Source organism: Sycon ciliatum, chromosome 4, assembly GCF_964019385.1.
Source record: "Sycon ciliatum chromosome 4, ocSycCili1.1, whole genome shotgun sequence".
Taxonomy (NCBI): Eukaryota; Metazoa; Porifera; class Calcarea; order Leucosolenida; family Sycettidae; genus Sycon; species Sycon ciliatum.
In genome coordinates this window covers 8908571-8925510 of record NC_088646.1, presented here as the reverse complement: position 1 = coordinate 8925510, position 16940 = coordinate 8908571, and the positions used below count along the sequence as shown (strand labels likewise).

Below are 16940 nucleotides of genomic sequence, written 5' to 3'. Positions count from 1 at the left end.
CGCGGGCAAGTTCCGTGGCGACTGGCACCTGTGGAGCAACGTCGTGGAGATCTTACCCGACCAGAAAATCCAAACAATGGACGCATGGCGAGGAAAAGATCAGCTTGTGGCATGGAAACGAGAGTTTTATTAAGTTAGTGCGGTCAAAAGTGTTAACAAAGCGGACATAAGAACGTTGAAGGAACAAAAATAAAATACAAGTGGGAAAGCGTGCGGTGTTGCGATAGCAGATGTTCTCTTCGCCATCTCGTCATCAAACTCTTTTATACTCACATTGTTGCACATTGCCTGTTGTTCTGCGTGGGCAAATATGTACAGGTCTACCCTCGTTAGTAGACAACCCGGAGGTTTCAAAAATGTGCGTCTTATAACGAGTATTGTCTACTATCTGGACTTGCATATACGTGTTTCAGGCGTCAGGGGATTGTGGATCGTTGTCTACTAATGAGATTTGTCTTGTACCCGATGTCGTACTAACCAGGGTAAACCTGTACCATTGGATTAGTACTGTCTACGTAGTGCCTTGTATGAATCAGTTATCACACATACAACATATGAGCCAGAGCGCGCTAAAACATGACCACAGCTTTTTTTGGAAAAAGTCGAGAAAATCGCGATTTGAATTCCGCGTCAAAAAATACGAAGTGCAGTGCAACGCGAGTCGCTGTTGTTGTTCTCCTCGGTCGACTGGACTGTTCCGGATGCATTTCTTTGTTGCAAGTAAGTTTATTTGTTTGAGTTTGTATTCCATGTTGCGCTGAATCGCCTAAAACTGATCGTCATAGATGTATCGACAGAAGAGCCTAGTAGTAGGACTGTACTGCGGAAGAAGACGACATCCTCGCACTCCATGCGCAGGATGAAATATTTTGAGGATTCGGATCGGAAACAGAAGGAAGACAATGATGGCTACAGCGACGAGTCATTTGAGGGCGCCACTTTCATCGAGCGTAAAATAATTGATGCTGGTAGTCCCACGATCTGCAGTGACGAGGAATTCTACTCTGATGACAACCTGGCAAGCGATTGGCATCGACACTGACTTGGGAGGTGAGTCCGCCTATGATTTGGCCAGAATGGACATCGCTGCACATATCCGGGACAATGCCAGTATTGGTTGCAAGTGAAAAAACAAACAATGGACTCTGCTGCTCCCTCAACTTGCTCAAGTCGATAATTTGAGTACCCTTATGCGGAACATCGTTAGCACGAACAGTAGGCAGCGAAAGCAGTACTCTCTGGCGAGCGGAGAAAACCCTGTGCAGATGGGCTTTGGTGTGGGGAATATGAGTGCGACGTCCAGTATGTTGAGGAAGACTGTGTGCAGCAGTGTATACTGCATATCTGAAAGTACAGGTGGAGTGTGATGGAGAGGACGTGGAATGCCAACTTCTTCGGCCATCTACAGATATTGACCGTGTTTTCGCTGGCGGTTCTCCAGTGGTACTGAACCAGGAGGTATTTTGGACACCCAGCTCAGCTGCCTATAGAAATGTTGGATGTGGCGGAGTACCTGTCAGCTCATGCTATAAGACCCTGGACAGAGGAACTGACCTGGAAAGGATGAACCAAGGGACATATCAACTGTGTGCAAAAATTGCTGTACATAGAATTTCACCATTTTAACAGTGCTGCATATAATACCATTGTAGCAACACTTAGACATGTCAGATCAATCCAAAACTTTCAGACATTGAACATTTTAGGTGTGTTTGATCATTTTTGAGCAAAAACTGAAAATCGACTTTTGGTCTGTGGTCAAATTTTAGCGTGCTCTGGCTCATATAGTGTACGCTTCTCGTTGGCTGAGTATTCGAAAGAAATGAGAAGCAATGTTCTCTCGAACTTCGAATATTTGCGAAACTTGTTTTATATGCTTACCGGTATTATTTTTATTTTTGTTGTTTGTCTTGCAACGCGGCTGTCTGCAGCCGACCCTGCACTGTGGTTTTGCTGTTGCAAATGTGAGGTGTGAGAGAGAATACAGTTTTCAGTGGAAATTGTTCTTGTTTTTTTTCTTGTCTTTTTGTCTTTTTCCGCCCGCCTTCCTTTTGTGTGATATCCGTACTAGTGAGCTACCTCACGTGATAGATCATTATCTTTCTACTCCTCTGCTCTAAGTTGTATCAGCCGCGCATGCTTTTCCGTTGTGCTGCTGAGCTTCTCTGTCGTTCTAGTTCAACGTTCTAGTTTTGATCTTGAAGTCAACAGTTCCCCTTTTGTCTTGTCCTGAACTGCTCTGGTGTGATCATAATATTTGGCGACGAAGCATGGGGCAAGACGTGCAAGTCCTGCAGCAGGTCGAATCATTTCGCAAAGGTATGCCGGTCGAAGGCTGTGCATCAGTTTTCCGAGCAGAGAGCCCCGGAGTTCGCATCACCTGACCAGACGGCGGAATACAGTGCGGAGCTGCACCACACCAGTTGCTCTGGTCATGTGCGTTCCAACGTGGATCCTTATATGTGTAGTGTGAGTCTGGCTGGCACCCCTGTTGTGTTTGAGATAGACACCGGAGCGGCAGTAACAATAATCAACAAAGCGGAGTACCAGACACTGGCGTCGAAAGATACCAAGCAGCAACTCCCCAGTCTGGAGACGAATGACCTGCCGAGCCTTAGGTCGTATGCTGGCAAGATCATACCAGTTATTGGTCGTCTCATCTGCAATGCCCGCCATGCGAAGAACTCGGCTCAGCTGACCATGTTTGTCGTCGAGGGTTCTGGTCCGAATCTGTTGGGTAGAGACGCGCTGCAGACGCTAAAGCTCAACTGGAACCGAGTCTTCAATGTCACCGGAGATCTGAGCAGTGACCTCCTGAGCAAGCATCCTGATGTTTTCAAGCCCGGACTAGGCACCTGGAAGCACGGCAGTGTCAAGCTTGCAGTCGACCGCAATGCTAGACCTCGCTTCCTGAAAGCTCGCTCTGTGCCTTATGCTCTACAGTCTGCCGTGGAGAAGGAGCTGGACAAACTAGTCGACAACAATGTCATTCAGCCAGTCGAATTCGCTGAGTGGGCAGCACCGATTGTGCCAGTTCTCAAGAGCAATGGCCAAGTCCGCATCTGTGGTGATTACAAGTGCACTGTTAACCAGGCAGCCAAGACAGATAAGTACCCATTGCCGAACATAGAGGATTTGTACGTGAAACTTGCTAATGGCTGTTGCTTCACCAAGCTGGACCTCAGTCAAGCTTATCTCCAATTACCACTGGATGAACAGTCTAAACTTCTTACCACCATCAACACCACAAAGGGACTGTTTGTGTACAACCGACTGCCTTTTGGTGTGTCTTCGGCCCCGAGCATATTTCAACGTACGCTCGACCAATTGCTAGCTGGAATACCAATGGTCGTGATCTACTTGGATGACATCCTTGTCTCTGGCACTGTTACGTTTTCTTACTCTTAGTACTCCCTTGTGCCATTGTTCCAGCAGATGCTGCAGGTGTCGCTGACCTGCACAGTTTGTACGAGTACTTGTAGATTTATGCAGTGCGTGTCTACAGCTGTATTTGAATGTGTGCGTAGTGCACAGTTGCAGTTGTGCCCTAGGCCCTGTGTCTGTGATACGTGATTTGTGGTGCGTGTTAGCTTACACGTGGGAATGCTACGCGCTTTCATGTGACCTGCGTTACTTCCTTCTCACTGTACTTCCTTTTATGCATGTATCGCTGGCATATGCGACACTGGCCGGCCGGGCCGGAGTGTGTATTGGTTTTGGAAGCATGTGCCTTTTGTCCTGTGAGAGTTGTTCGCATGCACATGTTGCTGGCCGTGTGGAATGTTTTGGTTCTTGTTGTGTTGGACCTGTGCTCTAGATTCTACAAGTTTGTAGCTGTTGTGATTTTCCTATGTTCCATGGGTCTGAAGAATTGTGTTCTCCGGAGTGGAGTAAAACTGAACTGTGATTCGATTGTGTGCGGAAACCCGGTGTTGACGAAAGTGTGTTGACCTGGGCGCTGAGGAAAAGTAACAGGCACAACTCGTGAAGAACACGACAAACATCTGAACATGGTTCTGGAACGTCTCAACGCAGCTGGATTGCGTTTGAACCGCACCAAATGTTCATTTGCAAGGTCCTCTGTGACATTCTTAGGTCACATCATCGATGCATCTGGAATTAAGCCCACCAAGGAGAAAGTGCAAGATGTCATTGATGCAAGGGCTCCTACCGACGTCCAAGAGCTGAGAAGCTACCTCGGACTAATCAACTACTACCACAAGTTCATTCCTAACCTGAGCTCAGTACTTGCTCCGTTGTATGAACTATTGTCTTCCAAGAGTTGGGACTGGTCTCATCGTCAACAGTCCGCATTCGAGAGTAGCAAGAAGCTGCTCATTGACTCACCCGTCCGTGTGCATTACGACCCTAAACTACCAATTATTGTGAGCTGTGATGCCTCACCGTATGGCATTGGTGCAGTTTTGTCGCATGTTGTCAATGGCGAGGAGCATCCGGTAATCTTCGCATCGCGTACCCTGTCGTCAGCAGAACGAAACTACGCACAGATTGAGAAGGAAGGCCTCGCCATGGTTTTCGCTGTCAAGCGATTCCACAAGTACCTGTATGGCCAATCATTCACTCTTCAAACAGACCACAAACCTCTGCTGGGTTTGTTCAGCGAGTGTCGGCCCGTTCCTGCTATGGCCAGCGGTCGTATTCAGCGTTGGGCGCTGATGTTAGCCAACTATGACTATGAGCTACAGTACAAGCCCGGCAAATCGAATGGAAACGCTGATGGTCTCAGTCGTCTGCCGGCACCAACGCCAGAATTCCAGGTTCCCGTGCCGGCTGAAACAGTTTTGTCAATGACTGTTTTGGACGGAACTCCCGTGACATCATCGAGCGTTGCGCAATGGTCTCGCCGTGATCCAGTACTTGCATTAGTTCTTAAGTACGTCCAGGAAGGCTGGCCTAACGACGTGCATAGTGATTACCAAGCGTACTACCGTCGTCGAAGTGAACTCTCCATCATCGATGGGTGCTTACTGTTGGGGTCTCGCGTTGTCATTCCGCCCCAAGGCCGAGAAAAGTTACTGGAAGAGTTACATTTCAGCCATCCCGGCATAACCAGAATGAAGTCGCTCGCCCGCAGCTACGTCTGGTGGCCATCGATCGATGCCGAAATTGAACTCAAGGTCCGCAGCTGTGAGCCATGTCAAGCAACCCAGAAGTCTCCAGCACTACAGCCATTGCATCCCTGGGAGTGGCCAGGCAAACCCTGGACCCGACTGCACATTGATTATGCAGGCCCTGTGGAAGGCAAGATGCTACTTGTGATCGTCGACAGCCACAGCAAGTACATCGACGTGCACGCCGTTCCATCTGCTACGTCGACAGCTACCATTGGCAAGCTTCGTGAGTGTTTCGCTACACATGGTCTTCCGCAACAGCTTGTCTCGGATAATGGCTCAGTGTTCACCAGCTCGGAGTTTCAACAATTCTGCTCAAGTAACGGTATCAAGCATACCTTGGTTTCACCCTACCACCCAGCAAGCAACGGTCTTGCTGAACGAGCAGTTCAAACAGTCAAATCCGGCTTGAAGAAATTGTCAGGTGCTGGTGGAGACCTAGCGTCACGGTTACACCGCTTTCTGTTTCATTATCGCTTAACGCCTCAGTCAACAACAGGCCAGTCACCATTTCAGCTGCTTATGAACCGCACGCCACGTTCTCGTCTTGACCTGACGTTTCCAGATACATCAGCACGTGTCTTGAACAAGCAAGGTGCTGCTGTTGACCGTCGCACAGCTCGGGCGTCGGATCTCTGTTGTGGTGATGCTGTTTGGGTGATTAACTTCACATCGACGCCTAAATGGATGCCTGGTGTGCTGGAAGAATGTCTTGGTCCAGCCACGTTTACTGTACGTCTGGATGATGGTCGCATATGGAAGCGCCATGCTGATCACATTAGACGCCGTCTTCCGTCCGAGGGAGGAGAAATGCTACCCGAGAGTGCAGGCATATCCGACCGGTCATCACCGCCATCAACTTCAACTTTGGCAACTGCACAGCCGCCGTCACATGCAGATGCCGAATCACCACAGCCGTCACAGCCAGAGGTTGCCGCCAGCCGCCAGGATGTGGAATCAACATCGCTATCCTCTTCTGCATCTGCTGCACCTTCTGCTGAATCTTCTACTCAGTCTTCTGCTATCTCTGTTAATTCTCCTAGCTCTAATCTGCGCAGGTCTACACGCTCAAGGAAGTCCCCTGATCGTATGAACTTGTAACTGCAGACCTGCTGGGTTTTGCATTCAGCTCTCTGTTGATATTTGCAGTTCCTTAGTGTGTTACATTGAACTCGCTTCTCGTATCCGCAACAAATTATAGTGAACTCATTTCTCATACTATTGCTTATGTGTTCCTCATCTAATGGTGGAGGGATGTGATATCCGTACTAGTGAGCTACCTCACGTGATAGATCATTATCTTTCTACTCCTCTGCTCTAAGTTGTATCAGCCGCGCATGCTTTTCCGTTGTGCTGCTGAGCTTCTCTGTCGTTCTAGTTCAACGTTCTAGTTTTGATCTTGAAGTCAACAGTTCCCCTTTTGTCTTGTCCTGAACTGCTCTGGTGTGATCATAATATTTTGTTAAAATTTTCCGCTGAGAAACATAGGAAAACTATGTGTTGCCTAACAGACTGTCAGTAAAGAATGCATGCACATACATGTACTGGACTACATATACATGTAGCTCCCATTACCAGTAGTACACTCACCGTCACATTTCGGCACAGCAGTGTACACGCCTAGCGTGGACATGCCAGACGATCCCGAAGTATCCACTAGCATCCACGAGCCGTTCGCAGTGCACACGACATCTGTGTCACCAAGCAGAGTCAGCCCCTGACCAGCGGTGCACGAGAATGCAACCTCGGCGCCATGACTTGTGTTCGTAGTGGACAGCGAGCCATTGTTTGGTATGCCTGGGTCGCCACAGTCGACTTCTGCAAATCCAACCATGATGAGAAAGCATAGAGCTCAATGCTCAACTGATCTTTTTCAATTTGATAAATCGAATGTGATCGATCACCCTCAGTGTTCTTACGCTCAAAGCAAGCAAAGATATATGAGGGCGAAGACCAAGCTAAGCAATTTTCAACCCCGTTGTCAGAGTGATATGCAGAGTTTGGTCATTTCTACATGACGATTGCACATGTTTATTAGTAGATAATATTACTCGTGGCTGCTTCATCATAAGATAATCATTTTGCGTCTAGCTAAATCACCGTCAGATTTGCTTCAAAATAACGTCTGTCAACTCACCACCGCAATCCATCAGACCCACCAGTGGTGGCTGTGCTGGTGAACACCCACCACTACCATCGCTGTCTACAGCAATGTGTGCATTGGGAGTAAGCTGTGCAATGTACTGAAGTTGACAGTCACATGCTATGAAGTTGCTAGCCAGGAACCTGCAGCAAGCAGCAAAACAATACACTGTGAAATGCAGACTTCAGCAGCCTGAGCGGAATTCTTTGTTTCATCACGTGAGCCCGGGGAATGACCTCCTGTTGACTTACAATACAGCATTGACTTGGCATCACATACAATCAGCATGTATTCTCATCATCTGTTGCAACTGTTCATTGTCAAAATAGTACTTTTCTAAACAAATACATGAGCAAGCCAGCCACCGTCTTGAATCATTACAATAAGCAACACAATTTGCACCCACCCACCCACCCACCCACACGCACGCACGCACACACACACACACACATAACGTTACACACAAGCACACACCACACACACACACACACACACACACACACACACACACACACACACACACACACCACACCACACCACACACACACACACACACACACACACACACACACACACATACACACACACACACACACACACACACACACACCACACACACACACACACACATAACGTTACACACGCACACACACACACACACACACACACACACACACACACACACACACACACACACACACACACACACACACACACACTTACACATTGACTAGATGTCCCAGGCCCAGGAAAATGGCCGGTGGAAGATCATGAAGAAGATTGCTACTCAGGGAGCTGGACAGCACAGAAGTCGGTTTGTGACAAACAAACAAGTCAAAGTCAAGGCAACAGCAACTGATAGCCTGATGCACCTCCTATTAGAGTAGAGCCGGTCCAGGCACTCAGTACTCCTATTAGAGTTGAGCCGGTCCAGGCACTCAGTACTCCCGCACCACTTTGAACAATCGAATGCAGTAAGACTGCAAACCATGTCATTACATTTTCACACTTTTCAGACTTATTCAGAATGTTTGCCTGCCTACCTACACCCGGGCTATAATTCCTTCTTTTAGAAAAGTTCATCATGCTCATCACTAGTCAAGTCGAACCGAGGCACTTGAACACTGTTGAATAATCGGCCAGACGGAAGCGACCAGTGCTGTCCATGGCACTGAATCCGCATGACTCCCTGTCTAACTAACTTCTCAGGTGACGAGCTAGTACCATGAGGTGGTTGCTATAGGCAGGATACGGACTCTACTCAGCCCACTCAAGATAACTGAAGCTATTCGGCTAACACGACGATCCAAACCTCTCAAGCATGCATACTTGCAAACAGAAATTCACGCGGTTGCATCGCACATCAAACAAACCGACCAGAGCACCCGCTCAACCCACAATGATCATCTTGGCCAGCGGCATTTGAGAGCACAACAAAGTAGCATGCACGCAAGTGCCTAGCTGGAAATAGCATGCACGCAAGTGCCTAGCTACCCACCGCAACAAGCACTAGTCAAGTCAAGCGAAAGCAACAGTGTAACAACATGTTGAACAGTTTAATAGCCAGAAGACATTGACCCGGTGAGTAACGTCCATGGCGACTCACAGCGTGTGCAGCGCATTGCATCCTTGAAATAGCGTTGCCGGCAGGTCACCTAGGTCATTTCCAGATAGATCACTGCAGCGTGGACACACCAGGATGATTGGCATAAATCAGCGCTACCGCAAACCTACACACTATGAACTTCAAACTGTAGGATTAGCCATTCTCTTATTCGCTTGCCCTTACCAACCGGTGGATATTGGTAGGAGTAGGTTTACAAATTTCCATGTTTTTGGTTATGGTAAGACGGTTGAAAGTTGGTCGAGTTTTAAGTACAGTCAACTTTGCCAATAACGATTGTGGATATAACAACAATTCGCGAATGTTTTGTTTTTTCACGGCTGAGCGTAGCGAAAGAGTGCAAAAATGTATTTTTCACTCACAAATATTTTCGTGCATTTGCTCTTGTTCTGCGCAACTCTGTTGAACCTGCCATTGTGGTCTTTGTTTTTCGTCATGGTAGTTGAAGTTGCCCGCCGACCCACCCTGGTTTCATGGGGATCTTCCGCTGTTCTTCTTGATATTCTATGCCAATGTGTGTGGCTTATGATTATGACACACACTGACCGGTTACTACATACTATTTCTTGCTGTCTCTATTCTTGAGTCCGACTGGCAGAGGAACAGGAATTATTGAAATAGAAAGGTTTTTTGGCCGAAAGGCGTGTTTTCCTCAAGCCCGGTTGAACGGTCGCGGCTAGGAATGTAGGGAGTCATTGTTTTCAGGCGCTCCCCTGCTGCTCAGTCACCCATGCTCACTACTGGCCAGGCTGTTTCACTTGATTTTACGGCCTTTTCTTCCGCTAGCTGGCGGTTCTTTGATGGATTTAGATGTTTTCGGCTATTTATCTATTATGTGGCTGCGAGTGTGGTTTTTGCTTCTACTCATTTCTGGAAAACCACTACGGTGGTAAGCGTGATTGCTCTGGTAGACCACTACCCCATGTACTGAACAGTTGCTTTGTGAGTGAAAAGGCAGAATTTCCATGCCCAGAGCAAAGTCCCATCTAACTGTAATACATATAATGAGACTTCGGGTATAAAGACACTTCGCGTATAAATACACTTCGCGAATAAGGACACTTTTCTGGTGCCCCGCCGCGTGTCGCTATACGCAAAGTTGGCTGTACAACAAATTGCAAAATTTTCCACTTAGCAGCCCAACGTTTAACGACCTTGCCAATACGCACCCTTCTTCTATTTCTCTAGTACAGAGGAGAGAAGGAACAGCGTTTGAGCAACGTTTCTTGAGTTAACGATGGGTTTTTCTCATACAGCATTAAACTTCGTGCCTCGTTTGAGATCTAAATCCTATAGTAGATTGTATGCGGTTCCATCTTAACACTCATGGCACAGCTCGTGGTCAGCTGCTACGCATAAGTAAGAGAGCACTTAGATGCATCTTTGAGCACGACATATTCACGCGCACATCATACTTGCTTGAGAGGTACCACATAATTAGCTTAGCCACAATATATCATACTAGGTCCATATTCTTTGTGTTCCGTTGCATCCACAATATCTGCAGTTCACTCCTCTCTGACATGTTCTCCCTTCACCGTGACTGCGCTCACACAGATAGAGTCACCCGCGGCCAAGTCAATACCGTAATGTCGCGTATAACATCAGGTGCTTACGGCCGTATAAGCCGATATCAGTGCTAGGCTTCTATTCAGGTCAGGCTTCTATTTAAACCAGGTGTTTCTATGTATGTCAATACCAAAACCAGGCTTGTGTGCCGACAGTGTATCTTAAAAATCAGGCTTGTATTCAAAACAGGCTTCTATACAAGACAGGCTTTTATACAAGGCACTACAGTACTTCCCTTTCTCTACCCATTGTGCAAACTCATGCTGGATATAAATCTATTTCATTCCTTGATGATGACTGCTTTAATGCGCTTCTTGAATCCCTTCGCACTAGTCATATCCCCAATTCATTTCGCCGGGAACTTAACCCTTTGTGTACGGACTGTACAACTTTCGATCCCCTGGGATCGAAACTTTTCAAAATTTCAATCGATCGTAACTCAGTCGTTCCTGGGTTATATCCGAAAACTAAAATATGTAGGTCAAAGAGAAAACTCCCAGCTGTCCATTGAAACAATCGCTGAAGCGCTCCGATAGTGTGGTTCCAGAGTTACGAAGCTCGAAAGTCGAATCGCGGAAAATGTCGCTCAATAGCCGCTCGCGCAAATTTGAATGAGGGATTTCCCCATCATTCTGGGCATGCAGTGATGTAGAAACACGTTCAAAATGGTAAACGGACTCATGGCAGTTTGTGAATTTTTTTGAAGTAACAGTTAGTTGTTACGAGCAAGGAGAGCGAAATGGCTGATGCAAGACGACTTCTGTCGGAATATTGGCGTTGCAGCTAAGACGCTGGGCTGTAGCGCTGGCATTTTGACCTTCGTGGTGGCAAGCGTGGGCTCAATGTGTTCCTCTTGCAACGAGCTTACCAGGAAGCCCAAGATTGAAAAAATCGTCAAAAGGACACTAAAGTTATGACCCAGATAATTATTATTGAATTTGAGGTGAGTCGAGATCAAATTCAGTCTGTGTACAATTTTTTCAGTACATAAAGGGTTAACACATTCAATCATCTTGGGCACCCTGTAAGAAGACCGTAGGGTCTGTAGGGAATGTCCAAGTAAAATAATAAAATACAATAGTTTTGTTTTTTCACGGCTGAGCGTAGCGAAAGAGTGCAAAAAACGTATTTTTCACTCACAAATATTTTCGTTCATTTGCTCTTGTTCTGCGCAACTCCGTTGAACCTGCCATCGTGGTCTTTGTTTTTCCTCGTGGTAGTTGAAGTTGCCCGCCCACCCACCCTGGTTTCATGGGAGTCGTCCGCTGTTTTTCTTGACAATCTATGCCTATGTGTGTGGCTTATGATTATGACATACACCGGTTATTACATACCATTTCTTGCTATCTCTATTCTTGGGTCCGACTGGCAGCGGGGCAGGAATTAATGAAAATAGAAAGGTTTTTTGGCCGAAAGGCGTGTTTTTCCTCTAGCCCGGTTGAGCGGTCGCGGCTAGGAATGTAGGGAGTCATTGTTTTTCAGGCGCTCCCCTGCTGCCCAGTCAACCATGCTCACCACTGGCCATGCTGTTTCACTTGATTTCACGGCCTTTTCTCCCGCTTGCTGGCGGTTCTTTGATGGATTTAGATGTTTTTCGGCTATTCATCTATTCTGTGGCTGCGAGTGTGGTTTTTTGCTTCTTCTCATTTCTGGAAAACCACCACGGTGGTGAGTGTGATTGCTCTGGTAGACCACTACCCCATGTACTGAACAGTCGCTTTGTGAGTGAAAACAATACAAATCGATGCTAACTTACACTGAAGATAGAGATCGTAAGTCTTGGAATATAGCAGCTGGCAAATCAGCTAGAGAATTGGATGACAGGTCCCTAAAATGGCGATAACATACAAGCAGACAGAGCAACATGTTATCTCTATGGAAACAATATTCAAGAACATGAAAAATGGCCTACACAGCTGCACAAACACAAATAGAACCGAACTCAGTGTGACACGACAAGAGCTACTTTCACTACATACACTGCTTCCTTGTCACGATTCGATAGTTGCTACTGAGCCCATGCATGGGTGGAGGCTACAATCATAAGGGTGAAATCATCCACATTACGCCCATGCCAAACTACAACTATAAAGCAGACAAATGTGTGGAACCTTCACCATGAGGGAGCAGGGATGCTGTATAGACCAAGACCCTGCGAACATTTTTGTCAAACCTCTAACATCAGCTTACAGGAAAGTCAGGTGGGTCAGTCCATGAAATGCTTCCCAGTGAAGTTGCACAATAGCGTTGTTATGAAGGTCTCTGAGTGCGATGTAGCAAGCCATAGAACAACACACACACACACACATCACAATCATCGTCACGTCCTGTATGATTAGATGTTGACCAGCAAAAACATCAACGTTTCAAAATTGAAATAGTAGCTCCAGCTCTGGCACAGAAAGAAAGGGATGCGTGGAAAAGAGTTGTCAACACATTGACAGATTCCACTCCAGGCTGAAAACATTTTAAAAAAACTTTATAAAGGGATTGGCTTGACTCTGGTCCTATTACAATGCAAACCATGTAAGATATATACATATACGTGTTTCAGACTTGGTCGATCACATATCTGAGCTGTATGCGCACACATTACCATGAAAAGCTGCTGGTGTGTCCAGAATAAACACACAGTACACCAGCAGCAACATATAGCCATGTCGAAAGAGATTTTAAACTTGCTTACAAGTAGCGCGGCCATGGTCCGTTACCACTCCAACGCCATGATCCGGAAAAAAGGCCCAGGATAATGCTAGCCAAACAGTGGAATAATCTGCCACATGCAACCACATTACTAGTATTGCCAGCGCAAGGCTTCGTAACCGAGCTAGGATAGTGAACGGTATACGACGTAGGTGCTGTTCATAATTGCAGTCATTTATCGCAACGGTACAAACGAAGACTTTCTGAGCCCCATCCCCGTTAGACTATGCACACATAGTAAAGCCATATACGAATACTTTAGGTAATCCAAATTCACGGTTCGCCTGAGACTCAAATAGACTGCGTTTTCAGCATCCGTAGGAACACCACCCGATGAACCCGCAAAGATCAAAGGCGCAGATGCAAGATCAGCCCACCAGCAAAATGGTCAAATCGAAAATCCCATTCACTGCATCAACGTTTCCCTCGTGCCAGGCCACAAGTTCCCAATTAACTGTGGGTCACAGCAAGGCTGGAATAAATCCATGCGCTTCCAAGCAGGACTTGATCCATGTTGGGCATATTTAAAAGGTGATGGACTAAGAGATTAATTAAGACCATAATTGAGAAACAGAGGGTAGAGGAGGGTGTTTCAAATAGGAGATATGTCGCAAACCGGAACGGGCTCAATACTCACTTTCTCCCTTGGTATTTTGATTAGAAAACATGTCACAGTGAGACTACGATGTGTTTTACTCCGAGCCAAAAGTTCATGGCTCTGCGATGACCAAAAGCGCCATACCAAGCAGGTGAGTTTTTGACGTGTTGCTTCGCACTGCGACTTGAGTATTACGTCTTTCGAAAAAATCAACTTAACTTCTTGTCGCTGGTAAACAGCGGCTCGCCTCTCGCCAATAAAGCACCGCATACCAATGAAAACTAATGGAAGCACACACAAAGTTTCTCTGTACTGGCCGTCGTAGAGCGATAGCAATTCACCTGTCTTTATGGCTTACACATTTTGGCTCAAACTCTCTTATAATATTCGCTGTTCACAGTCTCTCTCAGCTTTTAAGGATGCATTTCAGCTAAAATAGTTCTGTATTGTGCTACCTGCTGTTGACACATGGTGTCACCTCCCTTCCTTTTCTTCTTTTGTTAATGTTGAACAAATTCATGCATCGCAGCCTTTTCGGACCAAAACCAGTCGACTCAGCGTCCAAAAGACTACAACATATGGGCCAATCGCGGTCATCTGTGCTTTTATAAGAACGACATGGCGCTTTTAGTGACATTTTGCATACAAATCCCCATCTAGTAGGGCGCAGTCACCCAGTTTCAGTGGAAGTGCGCGAGTTCGATTGGTAAAAAAAGAAGGAAGGGAGCGTCGCAGCTTCCTCGGACCAAGACCATTCGACTCAGCACCCCGAAGACTACAATTGGTTAAAATTTGATTTTAGGGTATACTTCCCCTTTAACTGTGAAAAAAATACTTTCTAACAAATAATGCAACTCCTACAGAAGTACCTGTTCCGTCTTCTGTGGACCAGGCGGTCGCACCTACAGTACCGACCACTGCAGATCAGCTGTCTACACCGACCAGTGACCCGCCTACCGGATTAGATTCTCCGCTACCATTTCCGGACGCTAGCAGCGACAGTAACACTGTAAGGCCGGATGATACGCTAGCCCCAGCAGCAGACGCCGTCGGAGTCGAGACGGCTCCCAGTGTTGTTGCACCGGCTCCCTTGCATCACTCCGGCCCGGCACATGTCTCCGCGCCCAAGCGCTTGGTGGAGGAGTGCTAAGTATCCGTACTATTGCCTTTGACTATGTATGTATTGCTTGTCCTGTTGCTTTGATCTGATGCGGCCGGAGTGTAGGAAGTGGACATTTCTGGGCCTAATGGATATTCTACATGTAGGTCATGACGAGCAGTCTTCACATACGATTATTTTACGTTTAATTCATTGAAACTGTTGCATGTTTTTTTCCCGATCTGCTGTAATTCGCCAACGCTATGCAATACGGGCTGACTTCATCAGTCATTCCTACCTTGATCCGGCTCGAAGCCCAGCTCTCATTGACTATTTCGGAAGCTGCAGTAACTGTTCTAAGTAGATGCGTGCAATCACAAAGTTTTTTTTGTTTTTGGCTTTTGGATTGTCTGGCCGCTGTAGTTTCAGCAGCTACCTCTATACTGTTGGCGTCAAATTAGACTGCCTCGTTGCATTCGTTCTCTTTCCTTGTCCTTCAGTTCTTTCTTTATTAGAATAACCATGCAAACCTGTGTAATGCTGTGTGTGGGCCCTTACTGCCCTTAGGGCCAGACATAACAACTATTATTAATAAAAAGTTGATGTAAGCAGTGAATAATGCCAGCAATACGCAACCTGCTTAAGATGCATTGTATTGACGTTTAGCACGTAACCTTCTCCCCCTGGCCCCCGCCACACAACTTTGCAACACCGTGATAGGTTATTTGACTTCTTATAAACAGCAAACGGCAAGGGTGCAGGAGGAGAAGAACAAAGACTACCAAAGAAAGACACCAAAGATCAAACCAAGGAACGACAAAGAACAAACTGAAGGAACAACAAAGAACAAGCAGTGATAAAATGGAGACAAATCGCGACGACCGATCAGAGACCAATACGTACAGAACACATGACCACCGCCAAGATCACCAGACCACGGACGAATCACTCATCAATCTCGCTCCCGGACCAAACTAGCACTACGCATGTACGGCACTCACTTGACAAGCAGTCACTCGCAGACAGAAGCAGGTTCTCACACTCTGACAATGCTTACCCTTGCATGCACCTCATGCCATACGCGTCAAATATCACACCATACTCACACGTACACTAGACCATTATATCCATAATACTATGTTGTAGTACGTTATTTTGTGTACGTCGGGTGTACGTGGTCTTGGTGCATACGCGTGTTGCTGTGGTGTGAAAAGCAGTCTTCGTCTTGAGTTCATCATGTCTAGTTGTGTTTCCGTAGTAGTCTTGTAGAAAACAGCCTTCTAAATGTAGTTATCGTCATTTATTTATTTATCAAACTCAATCTCGTAGCATGTGCACGCACTGCTAATGTGGGGAGCAACCCCAGAGATGAGGGCGATAACCAGCCATGGTAAAAGTACAAAAGAAAACAAGAAAACAGTGGAAAGAAAGGAACAGGGAGGAAAACAAAGCTCAGCCAATAAAGTGAGATAGCCATACATGGTAAAAGTGTGGAGATGGCACGGGACTGGGAGCAGGTGTGAAAAGTACAGTTACAACACATTATTATGACATCACAAGACAAGAACCGTACATGACAATGGGCGTAACTAACAAGAGACCCACGCATTAAAGGGGTGAAGAATACCGGCAATACGGGACCTGCTCGGGGATCTTAATAAATAAGACAGGAGCACACTGCGGAAACTGAAAACAGCACCATACCCAGGCCCACGTACAGCATCAATCTGGTGTGTGTGTGGGGAGGGGGGGGGGGGCTAGGAGGAGGGGAACTTTGTGGACTCGAACTGTACTAAGTTAGTGCATAATCAGTCTAGTAAGGTCACTTGCTGCTTAGCACCAAACAGTGAAATCATCAGGTAGAGTGGACCAGTTACATTGCTGATAACACCAGTATTACCACTGCGCTCATGCACTCCAGTGAGAGTGTGCCGGTCTGCATCCAGGATCAGCCGGATCACATCACCCACTGCCCATGGCTGTCCAAGCGAACCACCTTGAACATCATTGGTGCGTAAACCCTTGTTGGAACCATACCAGCCAAACCCAATGCCTTTACCTTGATTATAAGT

The 16940-nt window shown here is 46.6% G+C and overlaps 1 protein-coding gene across 1 annotated transcript in view; it reads right to left on the bottom strand.

The window, feature by feature from the left end:
• The window catches only part of LOC135813395 (fibrillin-1-like), a gene marked incomplete at its 3' end in the record, with an annotated part of 46517 nt that overhangs the window by 22537 nt on the left and 7040 nt on the right, over nucleotides 1–16940 (bottom strand). Inside the window, exons 4-9 of the mRNA XM_065326493.1 lie at nucleotides 12659–12730; nucleotides 12225–12296; nucleotides 8882–8953; nucleotides 7999–8070; nucleotides 7270–7418; nucleotides 6723–6950 (exon numbers count right to left, since the gene is read on the bottom strand). Coding sequence (XP_065182565.1) covers nucleotides 6723–6950; nucleotides 7270–7418; nucleotides 7999–8070; nucleotides 8882–8953; nucleotides 12225–12296; nucleotides 12659–12730 — 665 coding nt within the window. The remainder of the gene's footprint in view (nucleotides 1–6722; nucleotides 6951–7269; nucleotides 7419–7998; nucleotides 8071–8881; nucleotides 8954–12224; nucleotides 12297–12658; nucleotides 12731–16940) is intronic.